The following is a 25,310-nucleotide window of genomic DNA, read 5'->3' on the forward strand; positions in this document are numbered from 1 at the left end:
AGTGATTATTCTTGCTATGTCCTTAGGAAAATTAGCTTTTTCTCTCTTGGATTGAAGCTGAGAAGACTGCAATGAACTTAGAGCTTTTATAAGTTTACGTTTGGACTCCACTTGACAGTTGCCGGAGAGGTAAGTACATTATTTTAATGACTAATAGTTAATTTAGTAAGCTGTCGTATTTCACACAACCTTTTCAAGAAAATTTAGTGATGCTTAGCTTGACAGTTCCACGAAACAAAATTATACTATTCCATTGTAAAAAAAAACTTACATATAATAATAATCTATGAACAGAAAGACTTAGATTCGACGTTCTGGAGAGTGACACTTTGAACTGTTAATCAGTAAACGTATTAAAGAAACAGCTGAATTACAAAGGAGCTCATTCACGACACCATTGTGTAACATGATGGAAAAGTCACCCAAATCCCTTTGTTCCTCCTCAGGCACCACCCGTCCCAATCCCCCGACTTAACTTCACCCCCTCCCTAACATCCATACACTAGAAATGCCCCCCCCCACAGAGTCACCCAACCCTGAATTGAATAAGCGAGGTACCATAAGGTAAGTTATGCTTTTGGCAAGCAGGAAATTGGACACTTCTTTTAGTTCTTCTGAGGTAGTAGAGTCTCTCCTTCTAATATTCTAATGGTTAAGAAAAGTCTAGGGAGCTGAATTAAGAGGCAAGTGGAACGTTGGTCACTGTACGTCAACACTGCTCTGAAACTGGTGGTTATTATGGTTATATTATTACCGCACACTCCACAGCTTCTTCAGTGGGACCCTGTTATGTGCACAACTTAAGATATTAAGGTTGCTGTGTGATTGGGGTAAGCCACAGCTCCTTGAGGGCACTGTATAACTCATCACAACTTGGATGCAATTCCTACATGTTTCTAAAAAAAGTGCCTGGCATATAGCAGGAACTCAATAGATATCAGATTACTGACTGTTGAAAATCTCCCATTTAGCTCAGTGAGATTACAAGCAAAAACGTACATAAAAACACCCAACCAACCACAGACTAATTGTCACTAAAGGCCAGGTCACTTTCCCTTGTGTGTGGAACTGTAGACACCTTTCAGACTATGAGAAGGTTAAACGCAAATGGTACTGGCCATGGTATAGCATGCAATTCCATATTAACCTTATTTCCATCATGACTTTATCATAATGTGGTTGTGGCTGTTTTAGCCATAAATAACTTTTCTGAAGATAAAGTGATCCACTCTCTCTGCTGTTCTTCAAGCTTTTCCGCCAAGCATTGAATCAAGACAGGGTCCACCTTAGAATCAAATTTATTAGCAAACCAATGTCCATCTTTCATAAGCCACCTTAGTTCTGCTGCTCCATAGATACACACACTTCGGAGGTGAGAGCCAGTACAACTGGGATAGAAAAGGCCCTCTAGATAGTTCCATTTGACCAGGCGGGTCTTACTCTGTAGGTCAGACACATCCTGGGCTGTCCTAGAAATCTCCCCGGGGATTCCTGGTACCCGAATTAAGGTAGCCCAAAAGTGCTCATCAGGCGAGTATGTATCTTTAGACCAGGCAAAAAAGTCTTTAACGAGGGAGTTGTTGAGAACATATTTAACAAATGCTCGACTTAAAACAAAATAAGCACTGCCAACAAATATCTCGATGTTATGGGGGGGGGCTTCCTTGGAGATGTTTGTCCTCACTGGTAGTTTCACATATTCATAAGGCACCTGTCTGAGTTCATGGTGATAAGTGAATCTTTCCATCTTAGTGTTAGGGGGTTTCACTGTCTCTAACATATTTGATCCATTGAGTTTCTTCAACTCTGACACTAATTCAAAGTTTGATTTCAAAGGAAAATCCTGCCCACACAGGTTGATAACATATTTCCACTGAACTGAAGACTTCAGAAGGTCTGACAAGCAATTTAAATCAGCCTGGAGTCTGGAAATGTGTGCATATTGCACAATCTCTAATTTGGAAGCAATGAAAATATTAGAGAAGCACTTAGCTAAATTGTTCATGGCAACTTTGAAGGTATCAGATGATTTACGGTCATAATGGATGCAGTAAATATTGTGCTGGTTGTATATAGCATGGATTAGCCTTTCAACCATAATTGCATCTTTGTGAACAACCAAAGAATAGGCTATTGGGAAGCTTTTCTCCTCCCTTGAAACAAGCTTTTCGTGGTAGCTTCGTAGGGCCTGATAAATGTCACAGTCACTGGTCATTGCCACAACATCATCATCATCCAAGTCGATGATGTTTCTTCTTCTTATTTCCAGACTCTTGCCAATTTCCAGAGGCTCCTGTTCATAGACACCTGAACAGTTAATCTCATACCCGATTTCATTCTTAACATGGGTGTATCTGTTCTTTACAAAAGGCGAGGTACTTAGGGAGTACTCAACCAAGTAAATGCCTCTTTCGGGGAAGAGGAGGCGTTTCACATTTAGAAGCTTCAACAAGGAGAACAGCCATAGGGTTAGAAACAGGATGAAAACTTTCTGCTTTAGGTGGTATTTAAAACAACATTTAAATGTCTTCATTCTGTAAGAGAACAAAGGAATAATTCCATTGAAATATGAAGAGAAAATTAGTTCAGTTCAACCAACATCCACTGGGTGCCTACCACACACCAGGCAGAATGCTGGGCCCAAAGATGATTAAAACAAGATTCTTGTCCTTTAAAAGAATCCAGAAACAAGGAAATGGAAATATGTACAATGGTTGTATTTTGTCGTAGTCTGTGTTAACGATACCTAATTTTGAGAGATGTTGGTTACCAAATAGAATGAAAAATAATGTTAACTCCTAAAATATCGGTACTAAGTATCTTAATTGTCTGTATTTGTGCTTAGCATATTTGGGGAGGGATTGCTCTGGTTTGGGCAGAGGCCTAGAGAATTGGATGTTGTCAAGAGGTCATTAGAAATGCAAATGACCCACCTGAGGCTAAAAGGAATATCCATCTTGATTCTACCTTCAGATCCTGATTAGATCTAGATCTGATGTCAAATGGGGAAAGCCCAGTAAATCACTGCTATAAACTGAATGTTTGCATCCCCCCGCCCCAAATTTTAAGTTGAAACTTAACTGCCTAATACTGATTGTATTAGGAGGTGGGGCTTTTGGGGAAATATTTAGGTCATGAGGGTGAAGTCCGCATAAATAGGATTGGTGCCCTTACAAAAGAGACCCCAGGAAGCTCCCTTGCCCCTTCCACCATGTGAGGACACGGTGCGAAGCTTGTTGTCTATGAACTGGGAAGCAAGCTTTCATCAGGCACAGAATCTGCTGGAGCCTTGATCTTGGATTTCCCAGCCACTAGAGCGGTGAGAAATACATTTCTGTTGTTGATAAGCCTCCCAGTCTGTGGTATTTTATCATAGCTGCCTGCGCGGACTAAGACACCCACCTTCAGAAATAAGAGCAGTGGGCAGACCCCCAAAGGAGCTATAGTAAATATTAGACACTAAAATTTTATATAGATTATACAAATTTGGTAAACTTGCACATTTCACTTACTTATTTTGTTAGGCCCCATTTCCTCACAGGGATTAGAAATTTAGCCCTTTAGATGAAAAGAACCTGACGCATTGAGAGAAGGGGGGGGCCAGGGGCCAGTTTGGCAGAATCTGTCAGTTTTACAAACCCATCCAGAAGAGCTCACGTGTGTGCAAAGAAGGTGTGTAATGAGAAGCTTCCCTGAAGTTAAGGCTAAAGACTGAAAAGCACTAAAATGCCCTACAGGGCATTGATTAATTACACCCACACCGGGTGAAAAAGCCTGAGAAGAATCTGCACATATCCCTGTGGAACAGTCCCCACTGTAGACTATGAAACAGAAATAACGAACGGTGTAGAGCGAGCTCACAAATGTGTCCAAAAAAGACTATATACACCCGGAAGCCTAGACACAAAGAGCACACGTTGCCAAACTTTTTCTTTCTCTGTCACAACTACTCACCTCTGCTGCTGTAGTGGGAAAGCAGCCATAGACTGTGTGTAAATGACTGGGTGTGGCTGGGCTCCAATAAAACTTTATTTACAAAAACAGGCAGCTGGCTGGATCTGGCCCACAGGCCAATACTTCCAGAAGGACTAAGGATCTGGAGCCTGGGGAGGAGGGGGATTTACTTATCACTGAATAGCCTTTTGGACTATTAGAATGTTGAAAATGATTATATTACTTTAACAGATAAAAATGGGCTACCCAACAGAAGGGCATTACATGTGCTTATTTGGGGAGCAGCAGGAAATGGGGAAATCCAGGGAGTATTACCCAGAGGCTCGAGGACAGGAGGGCTGACCAAGCTCCTAGGCCTGCTTCCAGGAGGTTCAGTTACTGAGAACTGGGGAGGCCTGAGGAGCCCACATACAATTTCCTTACACGTCTCAATAAATCTTCAACGAGGACATAATCATTGTACCCAATTTCCTTAGAAGAGGTAGCAAGGCATTTGAACCTGATTTACTTTTGTAGTTTTCTTTTATACAGATTGATTGAAAAAGCTCTCCTAGGAATGCCATACTCTCATTCACCCTCACTTGAATTACCCTCCTTTAAAGAACCATACCTTATTTATCAACGCTGAACTGTTCCGTAGAATCTGGGTCCTCCCCACCACACCTCAGTCTCTCCTCTGTGGGTTTCTCCGGAGTCCTATTCTTAGCTTCCTGCTCTTCTCACAAACACTCTTCCTTGCTTTCGGGATTTCCATGTATACCTTCCATGTATATACATTGCCAACACCTTTATCTTCAGGACCTACGTCTTGCCCAAGCTTCTGACGTGAACATCCAATTGCTTGATAGACATCTCCACTAGATAGCCCACGGGCACTCAACATCAATGAGTCCATAACCAAACAGGACACCTTCACCTCTCCTGTGTTTTCTGTCTCAGTTTATCCACTCAATGACCCAAGCTCGAAACTCGAAAGCCACCCGACTCTTCCATTTCCTGTACACGCACAGGATCATCTCACAAATACGCCTCAAATTCATCCCTTCTTCTCCTTCTCCATTACCAGGTCCAGACAACATCTTTGCTGACCAACATCACACTTACATAAAAGGGCAAAGGTTTCAGTGCCTGCGGATAACCTGATGACATCTCCCCAGACTGGGCCCCTTTCAGGATTTGATAAAAGCTCATTCTCAGCAAAAGGCTTGCACCTCCACCCCTTGTTCCTTCTAACTTGGGGAAAGGAATGCTTTCAGTCAAAGGCAATTCTGGCATGGTGAGTAGGTGAAGGGGCTTTACTTGGACTTAGGACAGGGCAGAATAGGGAGGGCTGCTTGTTTCCCCTGATGTTAAAGGCTGTCCCGGAGACAGACGAGCTCTCCCACTTAAAGATGTCTGGCGTGGGAAGAAAGTCAGAAAGTAAGGCCTCTGGGCTGTCCCGATTCCCTCCTCTTTCTTCCTTTAGAATTAATTCTTGTCCCTGGCTGGCGAAGCTCAGACACAGGGCCCAGAGCTAGCTCCCCCAGGACTCCTCACAGCGTGCCTGCCGCCTCTCCTTCCCCGGTGCCCTGCGACCCTCCCTCTCTGGGCAGGCAGCCATGGCCTCCTGGCTCAACTCAGACTGTCGACGCACTAGCTGGAGTAGGGAAGTGTGTGCTCCAAGCCTTCTCAGGAGGGGCAGGGAAGCGCGGGTGCAGGAGCTTAGAGATCACAGTTCTCAACCTTAGCTTTTCTCAGGACACAACCTCTGCATGATACCCACAGCCCCTCCCAGCACAGACGATGTTGACATACATACAATGTTGTAGAATGAATGCCTGCATGCTTCTATGTAATGTTCTTTGTTAATTTAATAATATCATTATTATTAATGCAGAGTCACTCAATAAAGAGTTGTTGGAACTCCCCTGGTGGTCCAGTGATTAAGACTTCGCCTTCCAATACAGGGGGTGCGGGTTCAATCCCTAGGATCCCTGGTCGGGAAGCTAAGACCCCACATTCCTCACGGCCAAAAAGCCACAGCATAAAACAGAAGCAATAGTGTAACAAATTCAATAAAGACTTTAAAAAAGGTCCACATCGAAAAAATCTTAAAAAAAAAAAAAAGTTGTTACTTGGGGTACTCTTCTACCAGGGGCCAGGGGTGGAGGGATGGGGATGATTTCCAGAGGCGTGACCCAGGTCTGACTGGAGCTGGCTGGGCTAAGACTGGCAATTACGCGGCCACGTCTTTTCTAAAGCCGAAACCAGGGCAGCGAGGTCACCTTCTACAAACACCCCACCCACTCAAAGCTCATGGGCAGAGAGCAGGCAGGTGTTTTGCTGCCACGAGGTAGTCTTACATTACAAATAATGCCCCACCCCTGGCAGAAGGGGTATTTCCCTCCCACCGACCCAAGCAGACGAGGAAGCTGACCTGTTTAGGGAGTTATCACCGCATGGGCAATGACACAGAATCGAGAAGGAAATGGCAGCAAGGGTTGATCGCTACATCAAATGAGGTCTATTTGGATAATTCAATAAAACCCCAACAGGGATGTGGAATGCAGCATTTTCCCCAAACCATCTTCTTTTCCTCTACCCTCCCAGGCATTGTTTACAGTCTTAAAGAAAACAGCAGGCACACCAAGGTACACCCCAGCTAAGTGGCTATAATTGCGTTCAGGGCTAAATGGCCACAGCCACTAGCAGCTTTTCAACAAACTCTCGTTCGTCAGCAATTCGTCAGCAATTGAAAACCCACGGCTGTCACTGAGGTACGTGACTCCTAACCCAGGGCAAGAGGGCGAATGGTAAATCACCAACGAACTGGAGGAAGGGCTGTGCACATGGTTTAGCTTAGGCACCAAGACTGCGGGGCCCACCGTGCATGTTGCGGATGAGGTGACCTCTGCCCCTCCGCCCCTGCGCCCGTCCTGCTCCCTCCCTGCACACCTGCACGTCTTCCCAGGCGCTCACACAGGTGTGTATGTGTGTGTGGGGGGGGGGGGCGGGCACCGGGAGGAGAAGAGAAAGTAGTGTAAGGGCTTCAGGATGCCCCCAGACCCGGACATGGATCCCTGGAGAAGCAGCGGCTTTAAGACCGATCAAACTAAGCCTGGTTTTCTGGTCTCAACTTGGGGATTAGAAGTGCCCTCGCTGGGGCTGTGAGGGCTCTGGAGCCTGGGTGAAAGGAGTTGCCCGCAGAGGTCCTCAGGGCACATTACAGGTCTTTTCTTTCCCGGCACCCAGCTTGCCTGACTCCAAATCTTGGGGTTTTTCCAGTGTAGTACACAGGACGTGCTGGTGTTTGTTTTGTTTTGTTTGTTTTTAAGAAAAGAATCCACTAAACAATTTTAGGCAATGTGAAGGAAATGACCTTCACTTTTCTGACCAAAGGAGGAGGTGGAAAGGGCAGAAGGAAGGATAAAGCAGCTGGGAGCTAATAAGACCTTGCTCTGGGCTGAGCTGGAGAAGAGGCAGCCACACGTGGTCCTGGCGGCACAGCCGGGCTTCAGCTTGCGGGAGGCCCCTGCGCTGGACCCTGGACAAGCCCCTCAACCTCTCCACATCTCTGTGTCCCCATCAGTAAAAAGATGTTAATAATAGTAACGACCTCAAAGGGCCTTTGAAGTTAAGTGAGGTAATGCATGCAAAGTGCTTTGGCACAGTCCAGATCTTGACTGCCTGGTTAATGCAGGTATGACTTTAATACTTTAGAACCAATGCTTGAATGCGTCCATGTAATGCTCGTTATTAATTTAGTAATATCATTATTCTTAATGTAGAATCACTCAATAAAGAGTTGTTACTCGGGGCATTGTTCTAGGTACTCCGTATGTAATAACTCAGTTCCCTCCACAGACCAATGAGGTAGGTACTACCTCTCTCCCTCTTTTACAAGACAGGAAACTGAGGCACGTGGAGATAAAGAAATTGCCCAAGGTTATACAGAACTAGAAAGTGCTTTAGTTGGAACTTGAACCCAGAGAGTCTTTCTCCAGGGATGAACCCTCTAGGCAATGCTGTCTCTTGGAATATAAATCTAAAAACACTCCTTATTTTCCACAAGTTTTAGTCCTTGATTAAAATTTCTCATTACTGTGTCTTATCTAGCTGTCCTAAAGTTGGAACAGAAGTGAACATCAAACCACGTTTGAAGTCCTCAGAACTTCCACCCAGTTTAAGGGCTTATTTAGACAGAGAATCAGCCTGGAGGAATGCTGGCTGATGAACACGTTCTGTTCCTGCAATCAGAGGCTGGCGCCAATCCACATGCCAGTGAAGGAGATCAGTCAATCTCCCAGCCAGTGGAATCCACTAAAGGAAAAGAAAGTGAGCTCCTCCTAAGAAATTCTGCCATCAGTTACACTTGTATCCTGTCACTGACTACTCACTGATTCACTTGTTCTTGTTGTGACCAGTGACACAGATTGGGCTGAGAATTACTAATTGCTTTAGAAAACTGCCTGGGTGCAACCTCTCTCTACGTGGTGAATATTTCCTCTATGGGCCACCTGGAAATTCTTAAAGTTTGTATCGTTATATGTCAGTGTAAAAAATAGGCTTTGAAGAGTTTATTGATTTGGAAATGTCAGAATTTTGTTTCTTTCTAAAGTCTTACAAAGAGGAATCACTTAAGAACACTAATATAGAGATGACCTCACTCAAAAAAAAAGAAAAAAATCCTGATCTAGTTGAATAAGCCAAGGTCCTCCTACTGCACCTCTCTGATTTCAATAAAGCCATTGATTCTCCCCTTGGTGACATGCTCATCACCAAACCCAAGGAAAGTTTTGGAGTAAGACCATTAGTGGGAGGATGACTCAGCTGAGATGCACTTCCTCAATGCCCCCATAGCACCTGAAGTCAGCAAAGGAGCAGAAAGGCAGGTTTCTTGCTCTGATGACCTTTTACATCTTCATTGTTCTAGAGGGAGGATTGCAAAAGGCAAATAATTATCGGACTGTGTGCAGCTAAACAGTAAGAATGGTGTCACTGGGTCATTAATACCATACAATATAAATTGAGGACAAACGTCCTCAAATAATAAGAGGTTATAGTCTCAAAAAGGAAAAAAAAAAGGTTTTCCATTCTCTGTTTGTAAAAGTAAACTTTCTTCTTTATTTTCTTAAATCAGGAAGTCAAAACAGTCTAAAAAAGAAAACAAAGCTCACCAGTAATCGGCCACCTGGCCATAGCATTCGGTGGCAGTATGTCCATCCAGACTGTTTTAAATAAACATGCCTGTTTTGCCTTCCTTTTTTTTTCTTTGGTAAAAACAAAAATTTTTTTTTTAATTAAAAAAAGTTTTTTTAGGTTTCTTTTTTAAATTAATTTTTATTGGAATATAGCTGATTTACAATGTTGTGTTAGTTTCAGGTGTATGGCAAAGTGAATCAGTTATACATATACATATATCCACTCTTTTCTAGATTCTATTCCCATAGAGTGCTGAGTATTGAGTAGAGTTCCCTGTGCTATACAGTAGGTTCTTATTAGTTATCTATTTTATATAGTAGTGTGTATATGTCAATTCCAGTCTCCCAATTTATCTCCCCCACCCCCGGCTTGCTTTTTAACAAGAAGGCTCACTCCTTAGGCACTGTCTTAGCTGTTTCTTTCATTTCACAGTATACTGTGAATGAGTCCTCTTCTAAACTGGGTCTGTGAACTGTTAGAAAGTAAACGATTTCTGAGGTCAACATAATTTTCTATAGGAGAAAAACAATTGAAGTAATAGAATTGACTTTTCTGGGCCTTCCCCACCAAAGCTGAATTAATTATCCCATAATTCTTGAAGAAGCTTAGAAGGAAAATCCTAAAGCTGACAAGAACTTCAGTGGTGATTGAGTCCAAACTCCTCCTTCTCTAAATGGGGAAGCAGAGACCTACCCATCATTAGACCCTGTTTCACTCTTGGGATGATGGGAACACGTTCCCCCATTACATACCTGTTTGTATATCCAGCTGCTCCCCCTTAAGGGAGTGGAGAGAAGGGGACCTCTACTCCCCCTACCCAGGCCCCCTCAGGTGGTACTCAGTCCAGCTTGGCTCCACTGCCCCCTCAGCTGAGGCTGTTCTGGCCAAAGTCAACAAAAATCTTCATGCTGCCAGTGTCAGAGGACACAGACCTGTTGCTCTCTAATGGTCTATGCTGAGCGCCAGTACCATTTACATTATCTTATGAATTCCATTCAATAAACCTGTGAGGGAGGTACTATCATTGTCTCCATTTTTCAGATTAGGAAACCGAGTCACAGAGGATAAGTAGCTAGTATGTGGAGGAGCCAGGATTTTCAACTGTGGCCCGATTTCAGAGCCTACGCTATTAACCATAATGCGAGGTTGCCATTCCAATCTCTTGGCAGTAGAAAAACCCTGTTGGTTCTGCATCCAAAATGTAGGGGATGTAGGGGGAATCCACCCATCCCTTTCCACTGTAACCCAAGCCAGCATCAACTCTTGCCTGTATATGAAGTAACTTCCTCACTAGCCTCCCTTGCTTCCCTCTAACCCAGGGGTCCCCAACCCCCAGTCCACGGGCCGCACAGCAGGAGGTGGGCGACGGGACAGCGAGGGAAGCTTCATCTGCCGCTCCCCGTCGCTCGCATCACTCCTGAGCCTTCCCCCACCCCGCCACCCTGGTCCATGGAAAAACTGTCTTCCACGAAACCAGTCCCTGGTGCCAAAACGGTTGGGGACCGCTGCTCTAACCCACTCTCTGTACTGTAGCCAAAAGGACCTTTTAAGCCCATCAATCACATCACTCCCCCTCCCTACCCCACTCCTTACACTTAGATCACCTTCACTTGGGTTTCATTGCACTTACAGTCAAATCAGAAATCCTTTCCATGGACAGAGGCCCAGCCTGTTCCTGCCCCTGCCTTCCTCTCCAACTTCATCTTTTTTTTTTTGACATCCTTGCGTGGAGGTTCTGCACAATGTTTATTGGCTAGTTTCTCAGGGGGTTGACAGTAACACTAACACTTCATACATGGCCGAGAAAAAAAAAAGTGCTTTTTTTCTTTAAAAACAAAAAAATTAAAATACCCAGCATCATAAATAAAGTAGGTTATCGTATCCTCTTATTTTGGATCCCCCCAACTTTCTGCCTCAAACGCAATAACAGTCCTAGTAGTGCTGGAGCCCGGGGGCTTGAGGTGAGAGGGTGAGGGTCTGCTTCCACAGTTTGCACTGAATTCTCTCCAACTTCATGTTATTCTGCTTTTTTCTTGCTCATTAAGCTCTAAGCAATACCAGCCTTTCTACAAGTTCCTAGAACACCACAGTCTCTTTCCTGCCTCAGGACATTTGCACTTGCTTTTCCCATGTTGAGATCATTTTTCCCTGAATCCCGGCCTGACTGGCCCTTCCATATCCCTCAAGTCATAGGAGAAATATCCTTTCCTCTGATCGTCTCTGATCACCCTTCTCGAATCTCTTTCCTCACTGTCACACTCTTTGTTTTCTTCTCAGCACTCATCACAGCAGCAGTTACTTTGTTTACTTGTTTATTTCGATCTCTGGGATGGGCCTCATTTACACTCTACCCCCTGCCCCATGTACATACCTACCTGGCACAGGGTGGTTGCTCAGCAGAACAAAATCAGGAGACCCAAGTTCTATGTGGGCTCCGCCACCAAAAATGCCTCAAGTGTCCCTGGCAAGTCATTTAATGTTGGGTAAGTCTTTATTTCCCAAATGTTGAAGGGGATAATAGTTTTGCTATCCCACAATGCTGTTACGAAAGTCTTATGATACAATGCATGTGAAACAGCTATGGAAGGAAAACTGTGGTATGCAGAAGTCAGGTACTAGGACCTTTACAAGATGAATGATTTTTTGGGAAACCAACATATTGACTTTTTCCCAGTTTTCTAAATAGTGCATTCATTATATTTCTAAAATAGTACATTCATTATTCTCTTCATTCTGACATTCTAATTATTATGTTTTTCACTTCCCGACAACATTCTTTTTTGTTAAAGCCTGAAGTATATTGTTCCCGAAGATGTACATACACCTATCTTCGATTTTGAAAGGTAGGAAGACGGTTACTCTAGTTAAACTTTAGAATTTTTTCCCCAGTCTGCTCAATATTTTTTGAAAGATCGAGAGCCAAAGAATTCCTTTAAAAGACATCCAAGAAGAGCAAATGGAACTAGTTCTGTGCATTTACAACCAGCTAAACTGTTTCTGTAACTTTATGCATTGCAGAAGCTGTAAACTTTTCCCCTGAGTTCATTATCTTCCGGGGCAATTCTCTAGAAAGTACAAAACTGCAATGACTTGTTCTAGCATCCCTGTCAGGCAAAGCCATCCCCAGGGACCACGTAAGAAAGTGGTCCTGAGGAATCTGCAGCGATGCGAGTACACAAAACATACCCTCAAACAGGGCCACCAACGGCTCAGTTTCTCAGATCATATGTCCAGTTAAAACTGTCTCACTCAGAGAAATAAGATGCCCCTCTTCCAAAGGGGCTCTGGTTGAGGTCCCTGTGGACCATGTCACAACTGATAGCTTCCTCTACAGGCAGCAGGCTTCTGTTTACAAGTACAAAGACTATGGTCACCGCTTTCCTTAAACGAAGGTCTATCTAACCTGCAAGATTTGAGAACAGAGGTCTGAATAAAAATCCTGGATGGTAATATCAGTCTATCAACCACCTCTTTAGATTATAATTCTTCCAAATAGTAACTTGGCTGGAGCCTCTCTGGTTTGGGGGAGATTTATAGGGTCATTTAAGGTCACGTGGAAAACGAGCAACCCACATTAGGATGTATTTACCCACGGTGGTCCCTCAAGGTCATCGCAAATCTGGGCTTGCAGCAGTAGAGGAAAAAAGTGCCAAATTCAGCCAGCTTTTTATACTCACACCAATTAGGAGACAGCCAACGATTCTGGGCTTTGTTGCATCTGGTCCACAGGGCAAACCTCAAAAGCTGATTGTGTATCATGCTGGGCAAACTATATGGCTAAGAAGTCTTTAGTAGGAAGTCAAAAGGACCAGAAATGATCCTACTGAATGAAAAGTTTTTTATTTTGTAACAATTTATGACCCTCATTATGTTGCAAAACATTGTTTTTCCATAAAAACAAAAACAAAAATGCTGGTGTGGGGGGGTGAGGTTGGTTCAAAAATACCTATGCCCTCTAATTTCAGCTCTGATGGCAACAGCTTAAATCAGTTTCCTTCTTTGTAGATATAAAAGGTTACAAAAAAGGTGCTCGTTGATGTAGTCAATCGTTATCTTCCAAGCTTTATACACAGAGAGGTTACATTCCTTTCTCCAGTTCTCTTCTCTGCCTTCCACACTTAGCTAGCCCAATACAGAACCAATATATAGTTTATGTTTTATGTTCTAACTTAAAAGTGTGGCTTTATTTTGGCTTCTTTTTCTATAAAGAGGAAAAACTGCATTGAAAAACATTTAACTCCTTTAAAAAAAAATCACATGTTTAGTGCACTATAAAGAAAAAAGAACTTCCTCTGCCCAAGGTCTACATGATATGATTTCCACCCCATCTCACCCCACCCCAGAAATTTCTGGAAGCACTTCTTTGGTATTATATGGCTAACTCTCTATTTTACACTGCCGAAATTAATTCCTCAAAGGTTATGCAGCAACTGAAGAGACACAGTAACTGATTTCTACACCTGCATTTAAAGTAGAATTTCCAATGCTGTAACTACATCAGAGGGAGCACAGGGACCCACAGAGGTGAATCAAGGGTACAAACAGCAAAAATGGCTTAAAGCCAGGCCACACTCTCCATGAATGGATTAGAAACACTCAGTTTTAAATCATCAGAAAGGCTCCTTTGTTTACCTTCTGTGTTCTGCCACTGTGGTGGGGAGCTGAGCCGGAGATTTCAATATGCTTCTGCCCTTCCACTAAAAAATTCTAGACTGGCATCCCTGTCATGATGTTACTATTGAGTCAAGATCTGTATTGCTTGGTTTAAAATGGAGGTATTGTCCCAAGAGTTTGTGTGCACAGAGACACAATAAAGTTAAGACCCAGGAACTTAAGTTAAAGGTTCTGCCAAAATAGGGATTTCAAAAGCAGAGGTTTCGTGTAAAACCAGCTGGCATCTCCTACAAGGAGACGTTCTAGTAATGGTTTTTATTATTATTCGTATTTTTATTGAGGCATTGTTGATTTCCAACATAAGTTTCAGGTGTACAACATAGTGATTCACAATTTTTAAAGGTTATACTCCATTTATAGTTATTATAAAATATTGGCTATATTCTCTGTATTGTACTATATATCCATGTTAACTTATTTATTTTATACATAGTAGTTTGTACCTCTTAATCCTCTACCCATATCTTGCTTCTCCCCCTTCCCTCTCTCCACTGGTAACCCACAGTCTGTTCTTTATATCTGTGAATCTGTTTCTTTTTTGCTATATTCTCTAGTAATGTTTTTTTCTTTTTTTAAAATAAATTTATTTATTTTATTTTTGGCTGTTTTGGGTCTTCATTGCTGCACACTTCTCTAGTTGCTGTGAGCGGGGGCTACTCTTCGTTGCCGTGTGCGGGCTTTGGAGCACGGGCTCTAGGCGTGCGGGCTTCAGTAGTTGCAGCACACGGGCTCAGAAGTTGTGGCTCGGGGGCTGTGGAGTGCAGGCTCAGTAGTTGTGGCACACGGGCTTTGTTGCTCTGCAGCATGTGGGATCTTCCCGGCCCAGGGCACGAACCTGTGTCCCCTGCATTGGCAGGTGGATTCTCAACCACTATGCCACCAGGGAAGTCCCTCTAGTAATGGTTTTAATTAAGATAACAGGTGTCAACATGTAGGTTTTATTTTCGGCTAATATAATAAAAAATTTAAAAGATTATTTAGTTAAAAACTAAACATCTCAGCAAATTTATATGCCAACTGTACAGAATACAAAAGTAAAAGACTCTTCAGATCTCCAAATGTATTATAATGTTACAATCATTGAAACAGTGTGGCCAGAATAGACAGAGTTCAGTGGGATGAAATTCAGAAACAGATCTAGTAGGTAAGGATTGTATGTATGGCTCTAGTAGAGATGGCAAATGCCTCCGAACATCCATCCTCCCTATCTTCTTTACTAAGAGAATCTCTATATTGCTGGTGGCAGTAACATACCCCTCTAAAAGACTTTCTCCCCAGCCTCCATTGTAGAGGAGCAGTCAACGAAATACAATGTGGAATATCTAGGAAAGTTCTTCAAAAGAACCTGATTCGGGCTTCCCTGGTGGCGCAATGGTTGAGAGTCCGCCTGCCGATGCAGGGGACACGGTTTTGTGCCCCGGTCTGGGAAGATCCCACATGCCGCGGAGCGGCTGGGCCTGTGAGCCATGGCTGCTGAGCATGTGCATCCAGAGCCTGTGCTCCGCAACGGGAGAGGCCGCAATAGTGAGAGGCCCGCGTACTGCAAAAAAAAAAAACAAAAACCTGATTCACGGTGGAAAGTGTGCCATTTTTTCTTCCCTTCATCCACTTTTCTGCCTGGAACTCCAACATGATGGCTCACATTGTATCAGCCACCTTGGGACCATGAATAACAGACCAGGAGAATATTAGCAACCTCAGCCCCAAAATTCTCAAAGCACTGAACCACCGGCAGCAAACGCCCACTCTGCATTCTTATTACGTGAGAAGAAGCCTTTATATGTGTAAGCAATTTTGTAAACATGCACTTTGAAAGATGACAATATGAAGACGGCAATGCTTCTCTCTCTCTCTCTCTCACACACACACACACACACACACACACACGCAAAATAAAGCTTAAACCAGGTTAAAGTGTCTACTTGAACAATAGTATAATCCTGTATATTGTCAAGTGCAAATGTGTCTCACATGATGCTGAAATTCTCATCTGTCTGGATTTAGAGGCAGATGGTGGCTTTAGATAAACCTCTGAAGAAAAGCAAACTCCAAGAGTTACCAATTTAACTCTGATATTGGCATGAACAGAGCAGCCTGCTAACCAGGCCTCAGGTAAGCACCACTCAGCTTATGGCACACCTCCTCTTGGTTTTGGCCAGGAGCCCCATATAATCTCTGAAGGTCACCTTGCAGGTTGGCTGCCTTCTTGAGAACTTGCTTGGTTACAAACTTGTTATACATCAAGAGGAAGATATCACTACCATGTAGGGTGAACTGTGTGGCGTAGTTCTTCCCTCCTCTCCTTCCTGCCACCCCCTCGGCTCCCTCCATCTCACCCTCCTGCTTTACCTTTGTATACAGCATAATGGTTTGGAATTTAAGGCCAAGGTTTCTGAATTAAGTTCTGACTACACTTACAAGCTGTCACTAATCTAGTTAGCCCTCTGCCGCCCCATCTGTGAAAGAGGGCCAGGGGCGCTCACTCACATGGATGCGGTGACGACTAACTGAGCTCGGTATATTTCGGCGGGAAAAGCTGGCGGGCACTTGGGGTGCATTGATGGTAAGGGGTCAAGAGCATTTAAACAGGCAACAGCCAGGGAGGAGCACTGGATAACCAGGGGCTACTCTGCAAACATGAACTGCGCTTTGTCTGCCACGTGCCAGCCCCACTCCTGCACCCAGACACCACCTCCAGAGGCAGCAGCAGGGGGTCTCCATCGGGCAGGATGATGCAGAGGCCACATGAAAACCTTCCACATTCTCATGGTCAAGAGGGAATCAGACAGGTGCTCACTGTAACATTCTTACAACTTTTCCATAGGTTTGAAATTTTTCCAAAATAAAGTTGTTGTCTTTTAAACATAGGGGCAACAGGGAGTGGGCAGGACTAAAAGCCTTTGAAAGTCCCTGCCTTATATGAGGATTCAGGCGACACATTTTTAGTAGCATGGTTTTAAACATCTTTTGAAGTCTCGTGTCATTGCTGTCTTCTCTCTATAATCTATACTTTCACAGTGTTACCCCGTTCACTTCTTTGTTATAAAAATAACTTTTCTTTTGTTGTTCCATACTTAGGAATTAGTTGATGATCATAAAAATATTCCATTATTTTATGGTGGTAAAATATACATAATATGAAATTTACCATTTTAACCATTTAAACAAAATCAGTAGTGTTAAAAAGTCTCTGTTCCTTAGCCTATCCTCGAAAAGCCGTTCCATAAATGTTAGAGAGATCATGGGTGGGTGAGTGGTTGGATAGATGGAAAGATGGGTGGTTGGATGGATGGAGAGGTAGATGGACATGGATGGATCCATGGTTAAAATTTTAACCATTTTTAAGTGCACAGTTCAGTTTGAATTTTATCATCTAGAGATAATTTCCCCAAAACGGTAAGTCACTAGTTAGCATTTGGAAAAGTTTCTATTCTTTAGGGATTCTCTTGCCGTCGTGTTCCTTTCATATTCCTCCTTCCTGAGCATCTCTCCTCTGGCTCCACATCCGTTCCTCCAGCTCCACAATCTCCATTTCTCCCTAGTAGTATTGTCCCACGATCTAGCCTTCACAACTTAATTAAGGTGCCTGCCTTGTGTGTCACTCCGCTTCTCTCTCCCGACCCATCTGATACAACATCTTTCTGTCTCCACCTGCCTGAGAATAGGGCAGGGTGGTGGCTATAAAGGCTGAAGTAAGGGAGAACCCGGAAAAGATGATGGCTGGCAGAGAGAGACCCCCTTGTTGCCCCCAGGCGGAATGTGGGGAAAGGCTGCCACAGTGCAAATAGTCCAGCTACGCCACAGTGATGCAGAGAAGAAGGAAGAGAAAAGCAACCTTGGCAAGCACAGGAGCTATGCTAGGCCTTGTTCTTCCTGATCCTGGGGGCACATGCTTGCCCTCTGCTGCTGTCTGGTAGATGACCAGGAGAAATACCAAGCTTTGCAGAGCCTTTGGAAACAAGTCCAACCTATCCAAGAGCAGACAGGCCGACTGTCTGAGTCTGAGCATAGCCAGGAAGCCCTCCTTCAAAGGGACAACCTCGTCTATTCTCCCCTGAACTAGATTAGAAAAACAGAAGGGGTGGGGGAGAAGGAAAAGCAATCAAAGAGCCAGAAGTACAGGGTGTTCTTGGAGATTTACTAGAAATTACAAATTTTATAAATTACAAAAATAAGTGCACTTATCACCCGGCACTTTTTTTTTTTTGCTTGTCATGGTAAGGGAGAATGTCACATCAAAAGTGTTTTGGTAGCATGCTGGAGGAGAAAAGTAGGCTTGGACATTTTTTTTTTTTTGTGGTATGCGGGCCCCTCACTGCTGTGGCCTCTCCCATTGCGGAGCACAGGCTCTGGACGTGCAGGCCCAGCGGCCATGGCTCACGGGCCCAGCCGCTCCGTGGCACGTGGGATCCTCCCGCACCCGGGCACGAACCCGTGTCCCCTGCATCGTCAGGCGGACTCTCAACCACTGCGCCACCAGGAAAGCCCGGCTTGGATTTTATTGGGATTTTTTGCAGTTTGGTTTAACCCTGGTCTTTCAAACCAGGGTGAGGGAGGAGGGAGAGGGCTTGGGTAGGATTGGATAAGGATCATGAATGATGGAAAAGTGCAGGATTCCAGGCACTTTTTCATGCCCTAGCAATCATGGCTCAAAAGCATTCTTGCCATAAAATTGTTTTGCTTTTTGACTTTTTAAACTTTTTTTTGGTGTGATTATATTATCTAAGTGTACTCCTTTAAGAATCATGTATGAGCACAATTTTACATTAAAAAAAAACATTAAATAACCCGAATCTCTTGGTGAAATACGGACTTGAGCACAAAATTCTTGAGTTCTAGAGCCTGGGTGGGAAGGGCTGTGAGGCAGAGAGGAGCGACAAGGCACAATTTTTGCTTCCTATTATTTGGAAATTTCTGAATTCACCTTAATCTTACCATAAATAAGACGAAACTTACCTTTGTGTCACCTACGAATAAAACCCCAAGCTGATGGTATTAAACATAACAGAGAGAAGCAATCGTCACAGTCCAACTGCTCCTGCCGATATGCTACGGAGATTGTTCTGTGAGGGGCACTGAGGATGGAGTTAGAGAACACGGCGCCACACGGGGAAACCGTGCGAGGGGCACATCAGAACAGCAGTAATTTAAATGTAAACAACGATGGGACTGATGATAATTATTCTTCTGATTTTAGCCCCACAAGGTCTGCAAAAGATGCCAAGTTTTTAAGCCTCATTAACTGTGACGAAGGCCTCTGACAAAGAAGCTCATATTATTAAATTCCTCAGGCCAGGACATCAGCAGACAAATTGGCAGAGGACTCAAAGGTTTACGTGAAAAAGGACAGAAATGGGATTCAAATAGATCTGGACAGACTTGGATCTAGTAAGACGAAATTTAACAGAGATAAACACAAAGGCTAACACTTGGGTCCAAGAAATTAACTGCGTCATACCAGATGGAGAAATGTGATTTAACAGGAGCATCTGGAGAGAACAGTCCAGTGTTCTGGCTGACCCTGCTTGGGAGGAGTCCCAGTTCATTTGGTATGAGACTGCCAAAAGATTTTTTTTTTGCGGTACGCGGGCCTCTCACTGTTGTGGCCTCTCCCGTTGCGGAGCACAGGCTCCGGACGCGCAGGCTCAGCGGCCATGGCTCACGGGCCCAGCCGCTCTGTGGCATGTGGGATCTTCCCGGACCGGGGCACGAACCCGTGTCCCCTGCATCGGCAGGCGGACTCTCAACCACTGCGCCACCAGGGAAGCCCCAAAAGATTTTTAAAAGGCAGAAAAACCAAACCAGAAACCAAACCAGTGTGGTCCTGGACAGCGTGAGAACCACAGAGCTGCAGAATGTGAGAGCCTAAAGGGATCTTAGAGAGCATCTTCCATCAGCGTAGACTGTGGGACAGAGGACCGGATGGGTCTGTGTCTGGGTACAACCCTCTACTAGGATACCGTCTCACAGAAGGTAAGCAGCACAGTGAGAAGCGAGCGACCACAGGATGGAAATGGAAGTTTAAGACGAAAGAAGTGAAAACTCAACAGGAATGAAAGCTGGCTCCAAATATTAAATCGTGGGCTGCTGGGCCCCATCCCCAGAGGTTCTGTTTCAGCAGGTCTGATGGTCGCAGAATTTGCATTTCTAACAAGTTCCCAGGTGACATGCAGCTGGTCCAGGGACCACACTTTGAGAATCACTGTTCTAAGTAACAAAATCATGGTTTTTGTTTTGTAATATATATATATTTCTAAGATTTTACTAAGATACAATGGCTTATTTCCCAGTAAGTCCAAATTAGGGAGAATTTATTGGTTCTAAAACACCACACATTCGTATTTAAGATTATGCTCTTTTTAAAATTTCATATTGTTTAGCAGAAGTTCCACCTTTACTTTCTGACCCTTAGTGTTTCTTATTAGTTCAGCTTCATAAAGCAGACTTCTGCTTCTGCTTCCGTTTCTGGCATTTTATATAATAGGTAGTTTCCCTCTGGTCTTCCACTTTTCCTGTATTTTTCTATTGTGTTCAGCAAACCAAGCTTCATTACATATTAAGATGTGACCTACTTTTATCAAATGGTATCTGATTTCCCACATCTTCTAAAATAGTAAATATCGACCCAATCCTTTCCCCCAAAGCCCACCTGAGCACACTGTGCCCAGGGGCCCATTAGATTTTGAAGCAGCTACATTCAATTCCTGATTAATTTAATTTGATCTTATATACGTGAAGCTTCAGCCTTTAGATCCCACTAGGAAAATTACCAGCATATGGAAATGCATATAAAATGACATGCAAAGCAATGCAAATTAATATAAAACATACATCTCTAAATTGCTTGGGAAAACTCTGTAAGCCTTGACATTGATATTATCTGTTTGGCTTCTTGTACTCTGACAAGCAGTGACTGGATCCTTTTACTACAGTTAATTTTATGCAGCATCCAGCACCTGACACTTGTTGACATGCTAAGTGGGAGGTGACCCTGTCTGTGAGTCAGGCAAATGGGATCCTGGCCTTAACTTTGCCACTATTTGGCTCTAAGGCCTTGGACAGGTTTTCAAAATTCTGAGTCTCAGATTCTGCATCTGGAAATGATGGAAATGACATCATCATAATAAAACCACCAGCACTAAGGCTTACCGAGCATCATTTTGAGCCAGGTAAAATGCACACAGGCACACACTATACATAATGATGCACACACACATGTTGTGCATACATGATGCACACATGCCTACCTTGTGCATACATCATGCACACAGGCAATCCTCACAACCACCCACAAGAAGGTACCATAGAACGTGTACCCCTTAGATCTGGTGCCATTTCAGAGACTAGGAAACCAAGGCAGAAAGGTCAGGAAACTTGCACAAGGTCATAAGCTAGGGAGTGGCAGGGCCAGAGCCAGGGGCCCTCGGCAGTCACACTCCAGGGGCCACTCTTAGCTACACTGCAGCTCTGTTTCATGATTTCCATCTATGTTTCTCCTAATCATTAAATTTTCATGATCTACAAAGTAAAACTTCAAATTTCACCGTCATATGGGCTTCAAAATATGGTTTCAGTAGATGGTGATGGTTTATGTTACATGAGTTTGATATCAGAATGGCAGCGCAATCATACTCGTTTTTTACCTACTACTCCACGAGTGGAAGGGTGGGTCCAGAGATATCCTGTGTGTTCCACCTCTCCTCCTAACTTGCTCCATCCCATTCACATATAAATATGCATGAGGCTCCCTCATCTTCAAAAAGCCATCCCTCCATCCCACTTCTCACTGGAGGAGTTGCTTCCAGGGAGTTAAGTGCGGTGGCCACTGTTAGTCCTCAGCCCCCCAGCACACACACACTGGCATCACGCGAGGTGCTCACATCCACTACGGTTTGGGTTGAGACTCAGCACCGTTGCCCTGGTTTTCCTCCCACCTCTCCCCATAAAGATAGGGGCTCTTTTCCAGGTCACTCCCCCAATTTACCCCAGCCTTAAAATAACACCCCAATACAGATGACCCCCAGCTTCTTTGGAGGGTCTGCTTTTTCCAGCCACTTATTAAGTATTTTCACTCAGGAGCCTCAAAAGCAGCTCAGACTCAACAAAATCAAATGTGTCTTTCCTCCCCCAAGCTGCACCTCCTCCACATTCCTTTGTAAATGGCAGCACCCATCTACCCAAGTGCTGGAAGTCCAAACTTAGAGGGAGTCCCCCTGCACTCTCATACCTTACAGTAAACTAGTCAAGTCTCTCCAGAGTCTATCCTGAATCTACCCACTTGTGTCATCCTCACTGCCACTGCCTCAGATAGACCTCCAGGCCCCTCACACGCCCCACCCAAACTAGCCGCGTGTACTTCAGGGGCTCCTCAAATCCACTCTCCACACAGCACCTGCAGTTTTGTTTTGAATCTAAAACTCATCAGGATACTTTCAGGTGTGAAACCGTCTTGAGAATCAAGCCCACAAAATGGCCCCAAGGCTTGGCATCAACCAGCCCTGGTACCTGCTGACCTTGCCTGGCGCCATTCTCCCCTCAGGTCACATTGGACCTCTCCTTTCCTTGGACTCTCCCTGCTCTGCCCTCCTCTGGTCTTGGGGTGCCCTCTTTCCTGGGGTGAGAATACTTGCCCTTTCGCCTCCGCCTGCTTAGTTTATGCAGCTCCTACTCATCCTTCGGGTCCACCTTAAATCTCCCCAAGAAGGCTTCCTGCCTCCCCCCAGACCAGTGAGCTACCTCTGTGCTCCCATTGCACCCTAGTATGGGCCTGGCACACAGTAAGTGCTCACTAAATTTGGATTGACAGATTGGCTTTTCAACCTCACATCATACAATCTGTCTTATTGCTTTCTTCCTGCATTCAAACCTACAAAGGCCCAGGTCACCAAGACATACTCCCAACAGTGGTGGCTCTGCTGTCAGTCATTCTCAAGGGAGCAGATACTGGGCACTGCCACGTACAGTCTCCACCTGCCCCCTCCCTCCCATGACCGAGCTCATTCAAAGTCAGGATGATAACTTTATTGCCTGCCTATCCCAAGGGTACTTACTGTGATGCCATCAAGTGCCAACTTATTGCCCAGCTCCGCCATTCACTCCTATACCCCTCTGGGCAGACATTGCAGTATTTAGTAAATCTGCTTCTCAAAGGAACACTTCTCACCAACCCCCCTCCCCCAAGGAAACTCTCCTTTCACTCAGTGCCACACAACCTGATTCTATGGCTATAGGTTCTCTGCAAATACAAGTAAGATATAAGATATGATTCAATAGCATCTTAATCGGCCATTTCTCACGGACAATTGATTCTTGGAAAGTGCAGCAGAGGAACTGCTCTCTGCAACAGCCCACTTACTTTTAAAGATTTTACTTCCTCAAGACACCGTCAACAAAAGCTATCAAAACGGACAGCTAGGTTCTACATTGTCTTAGGCTGATAGGTGGTTTAATAATAAGGGCATGCTTCTGGAAGATCAGAAGGGGTGACTCCTGTCTACCAAATCACATGGACACTTAATTTCATATTATCCCCAACTCCCTTTATCTTCTGGTTTGCTGCTTTTCAGTTTAAAGGAAGAGAAGAGGAAAAGACAAGTGCCTAAGGGCTAAGGCCACTCTCCCTTACCCAGAGAGGGAAATACAAGGTTCCCGGCTAAAACCGGGAAAACCTCCCCCAGGCAGGAAAGCTCTGAAATTTACAAAACAATACCCACCCACTAGCACTTCTAGCCTAAGTTAAGATGGTAAACTGACTCGAGAGCCCAGACCTCGTGGCTCGGATCCTCGGAGGCTCCCAGCTCGATGGAAGAGGTGCCGCCACCTCACAGGGGGACGATCCGGGCCAGCTCTGCGGCACGAAAACTTGACCTTAAAAAGCTCATAAGCTCGTCCCAGCGGAAGGCGCGGCCGGGGGGACTGCTCCGCAGCTTCTGATCCCCAAACTATTAAGAGACACCCCACTCCCACCTGGCTAAAGGAGAAGCCACGCCAGCAGCCCGTTCCCGCGCCACGCGCCCGGCTCCCGCACACTCGCCTCCGCCGCCCACGGGCAGCGTGGCCCGGCCCCGCGGGTGCAGGGCTGCGGAGAAGCAGGCGTCGCGATTCCGGCTCGGCACGCTCCTCGCCGATCCGGCCCCTCTGCGCCCCTCACCTGGGCGGCTCCAAGTGGCCAGGAGACCGAGACAGCGGGACCCCTGACCCCGGAAAGGGCGCGTCCGGGAGCCGCGTTCTCACCGCTCGGGGTGAGTCCCAGGAAAACCCTGGTGCGGACGCGCCCCGCTGCTCCCGGCCTCCCCGCCGGCCCTGCCCCGAGAGCCTGGGATGCGGGCGTCGTGGCTCCGTCTCCCAGGACACCCTCACGCTGACATGCGCTGGTCGCCCGGCAGCCCGCGGACCTCGGACAACTTTACAGCGTCCGGCCGCCGGCGGGGCCCCGCCCCGAAGTCAAAGAGGGCGTGCAGCCAGGCCAAGGCTCAGCCCGCTAACCCGCTGCGGCTGCCCCGGGCAGCGTCCCTCCGTCCTTCCCTCCCTCCCCCCTCCCCCACCTCGCGAGGGACGCGGCGCCCAAGTCTTTCCCCGCTGGAAAGTGAAAGTCGCGAGGAGGGGGTCCGGGCGTCCCGGCCATCCGCGGCTGGGCCAGGAGCCCCGCACCCCGGCCCCGCGCGCTCCTTGCTGGACTGCGTGGCCAAGTGGACTTACGAAAGGGAGCGGGGGGAGCCCCGAGCGCGGGGTCCCCGCGGGTGCAGGAGCCGCTGCGGCGGGGCCGCGAGCTGCGCTGCGGACTCCTGGTACCGCGGCGGCGGCGGTGACTGGCTCCCGCCTCCTCCTCCTCCTGGTCCTCCGCCGCCACCTCGGCGGCTCGCCCTGCTAGACAGTTGCTCTCCCTCGGCCGGGGACTGGAGAGGGCCGAGCGGCCCCCGTGACGTGGAGGGAAAGGAGGAGCGCCTCCGCCACGCTCCCGCAGAGGGAGCTCCCGCCCCTGCACTCGGGGGTCCAGGCTTCGCGCTCGAGACAAAGTTCCCAGGCGGCGCGCTCCGCTCTCTGCCGCTGCCCTGAGCGTCAGCCGGGTTCGGTTCCCTCCCCACATTAAACAGCAAGAAAGTCGAGGTCTGGAGAGCTAAGTGACTTGCCCAGAGATGCTCAGGGGGCGGTGACAAACCAAACACATCTGCGACTCCTTGCTTTTCCCTCTGCGAGGCTCCGGTCCTGCAGGAATCGCCTCGCTCTCATTGGTAAGACCAGGATAGTGTCCCACGCAGCCTGGAGAAATATCATCTAGGAGCAGCGTGGGAAGGGGGAGCTGTCCAATAGTACGAAGTTGTGTTTCAGTCTGTGCCTACATTTCAAATAGACATTCTAAAGCTTCCTCTTTACCCTCAAGCGGGGGTGAAGGTGGCGGGCCGTGCCGGCACGGTATCCGGTCCCAATTCTGCTCACCCAATAAGCCTGAAAGCAAGCACACGCCTACTTAACCAACTGGGCAATATCTACGCCTCAGCCTT

General features: G+C 45.9%; 1 protein-coding gene across 3 annotated transcripts; it reads right to left on the reverse strand.

Annotated features, from left to right (window-relative positions):
* Positions 1-493: 493 nt before the first annotated feature.
* On the reverse strand, positions 494-24,595 carry GCNT4 (glucosaminyl (N-acetyl) transferase 4). Of its 3 annotated transcripts, none has more exons than XM_029218246.1 (2): positions 24,508-24,595; positions 494-2,534 (listed from the first exon to the last, which is right to left on the reverse strand). In XM_029218246.1, exon 2 carries the CDS (start codon positions 2,531-2,533, stop codon positions 1,169-1,171), a length of 1,365 nt encoding a protein of 454 aa, XP_029074079.1. In that variant the 5' UTR covers position 2,534; positions 24,508-24,595; the 3' UTR covers positions 494-1,168. The 3 variants fall into 3 exon arrangements, with proteins under 3 accessions (XP_029074079.1, XP_029074081.1, XP_029074080.1); XM_029218248.1 differs by lacking the exon at positions 24,508-24,595 and adding an exon at positions 23,960-24,252; XM_029218247.1 differs by lacking the exon at positions 24,508-24,595 and adding an exon at positions 4,565-7,543.
* Positions 24,596-25,310: the final 715 nt, after the last annotated feature.

The sequence above is a fragment of the Monodon monoceros genome, unplaced genomic scaffold, assembly GCF_005190385.1.
Source record: "Monodon monoceros isolate NGI ecotype Baffin Bay Population unplaced genomic scaffold, NGI_Narwhal_1 Super_Scaffold_12, whole genome shotgun sequence".
In the NCBI taxonomy this organism is placed as follows: Eukaryota; Metazoa; Chordata; class Mammalia; order Artiodactyla; family Monodontidae; genus Monodon; species Monodon monoceros.

Coding starts and splice junctions, on each gene's coding strand:
- GCNT4 (XM_029218246.1), bottom strand. CDS start 2,533: ATGAAGACATTTAAATGTTGTTTTAAATACCACCTAAAGCAGAAAGTT.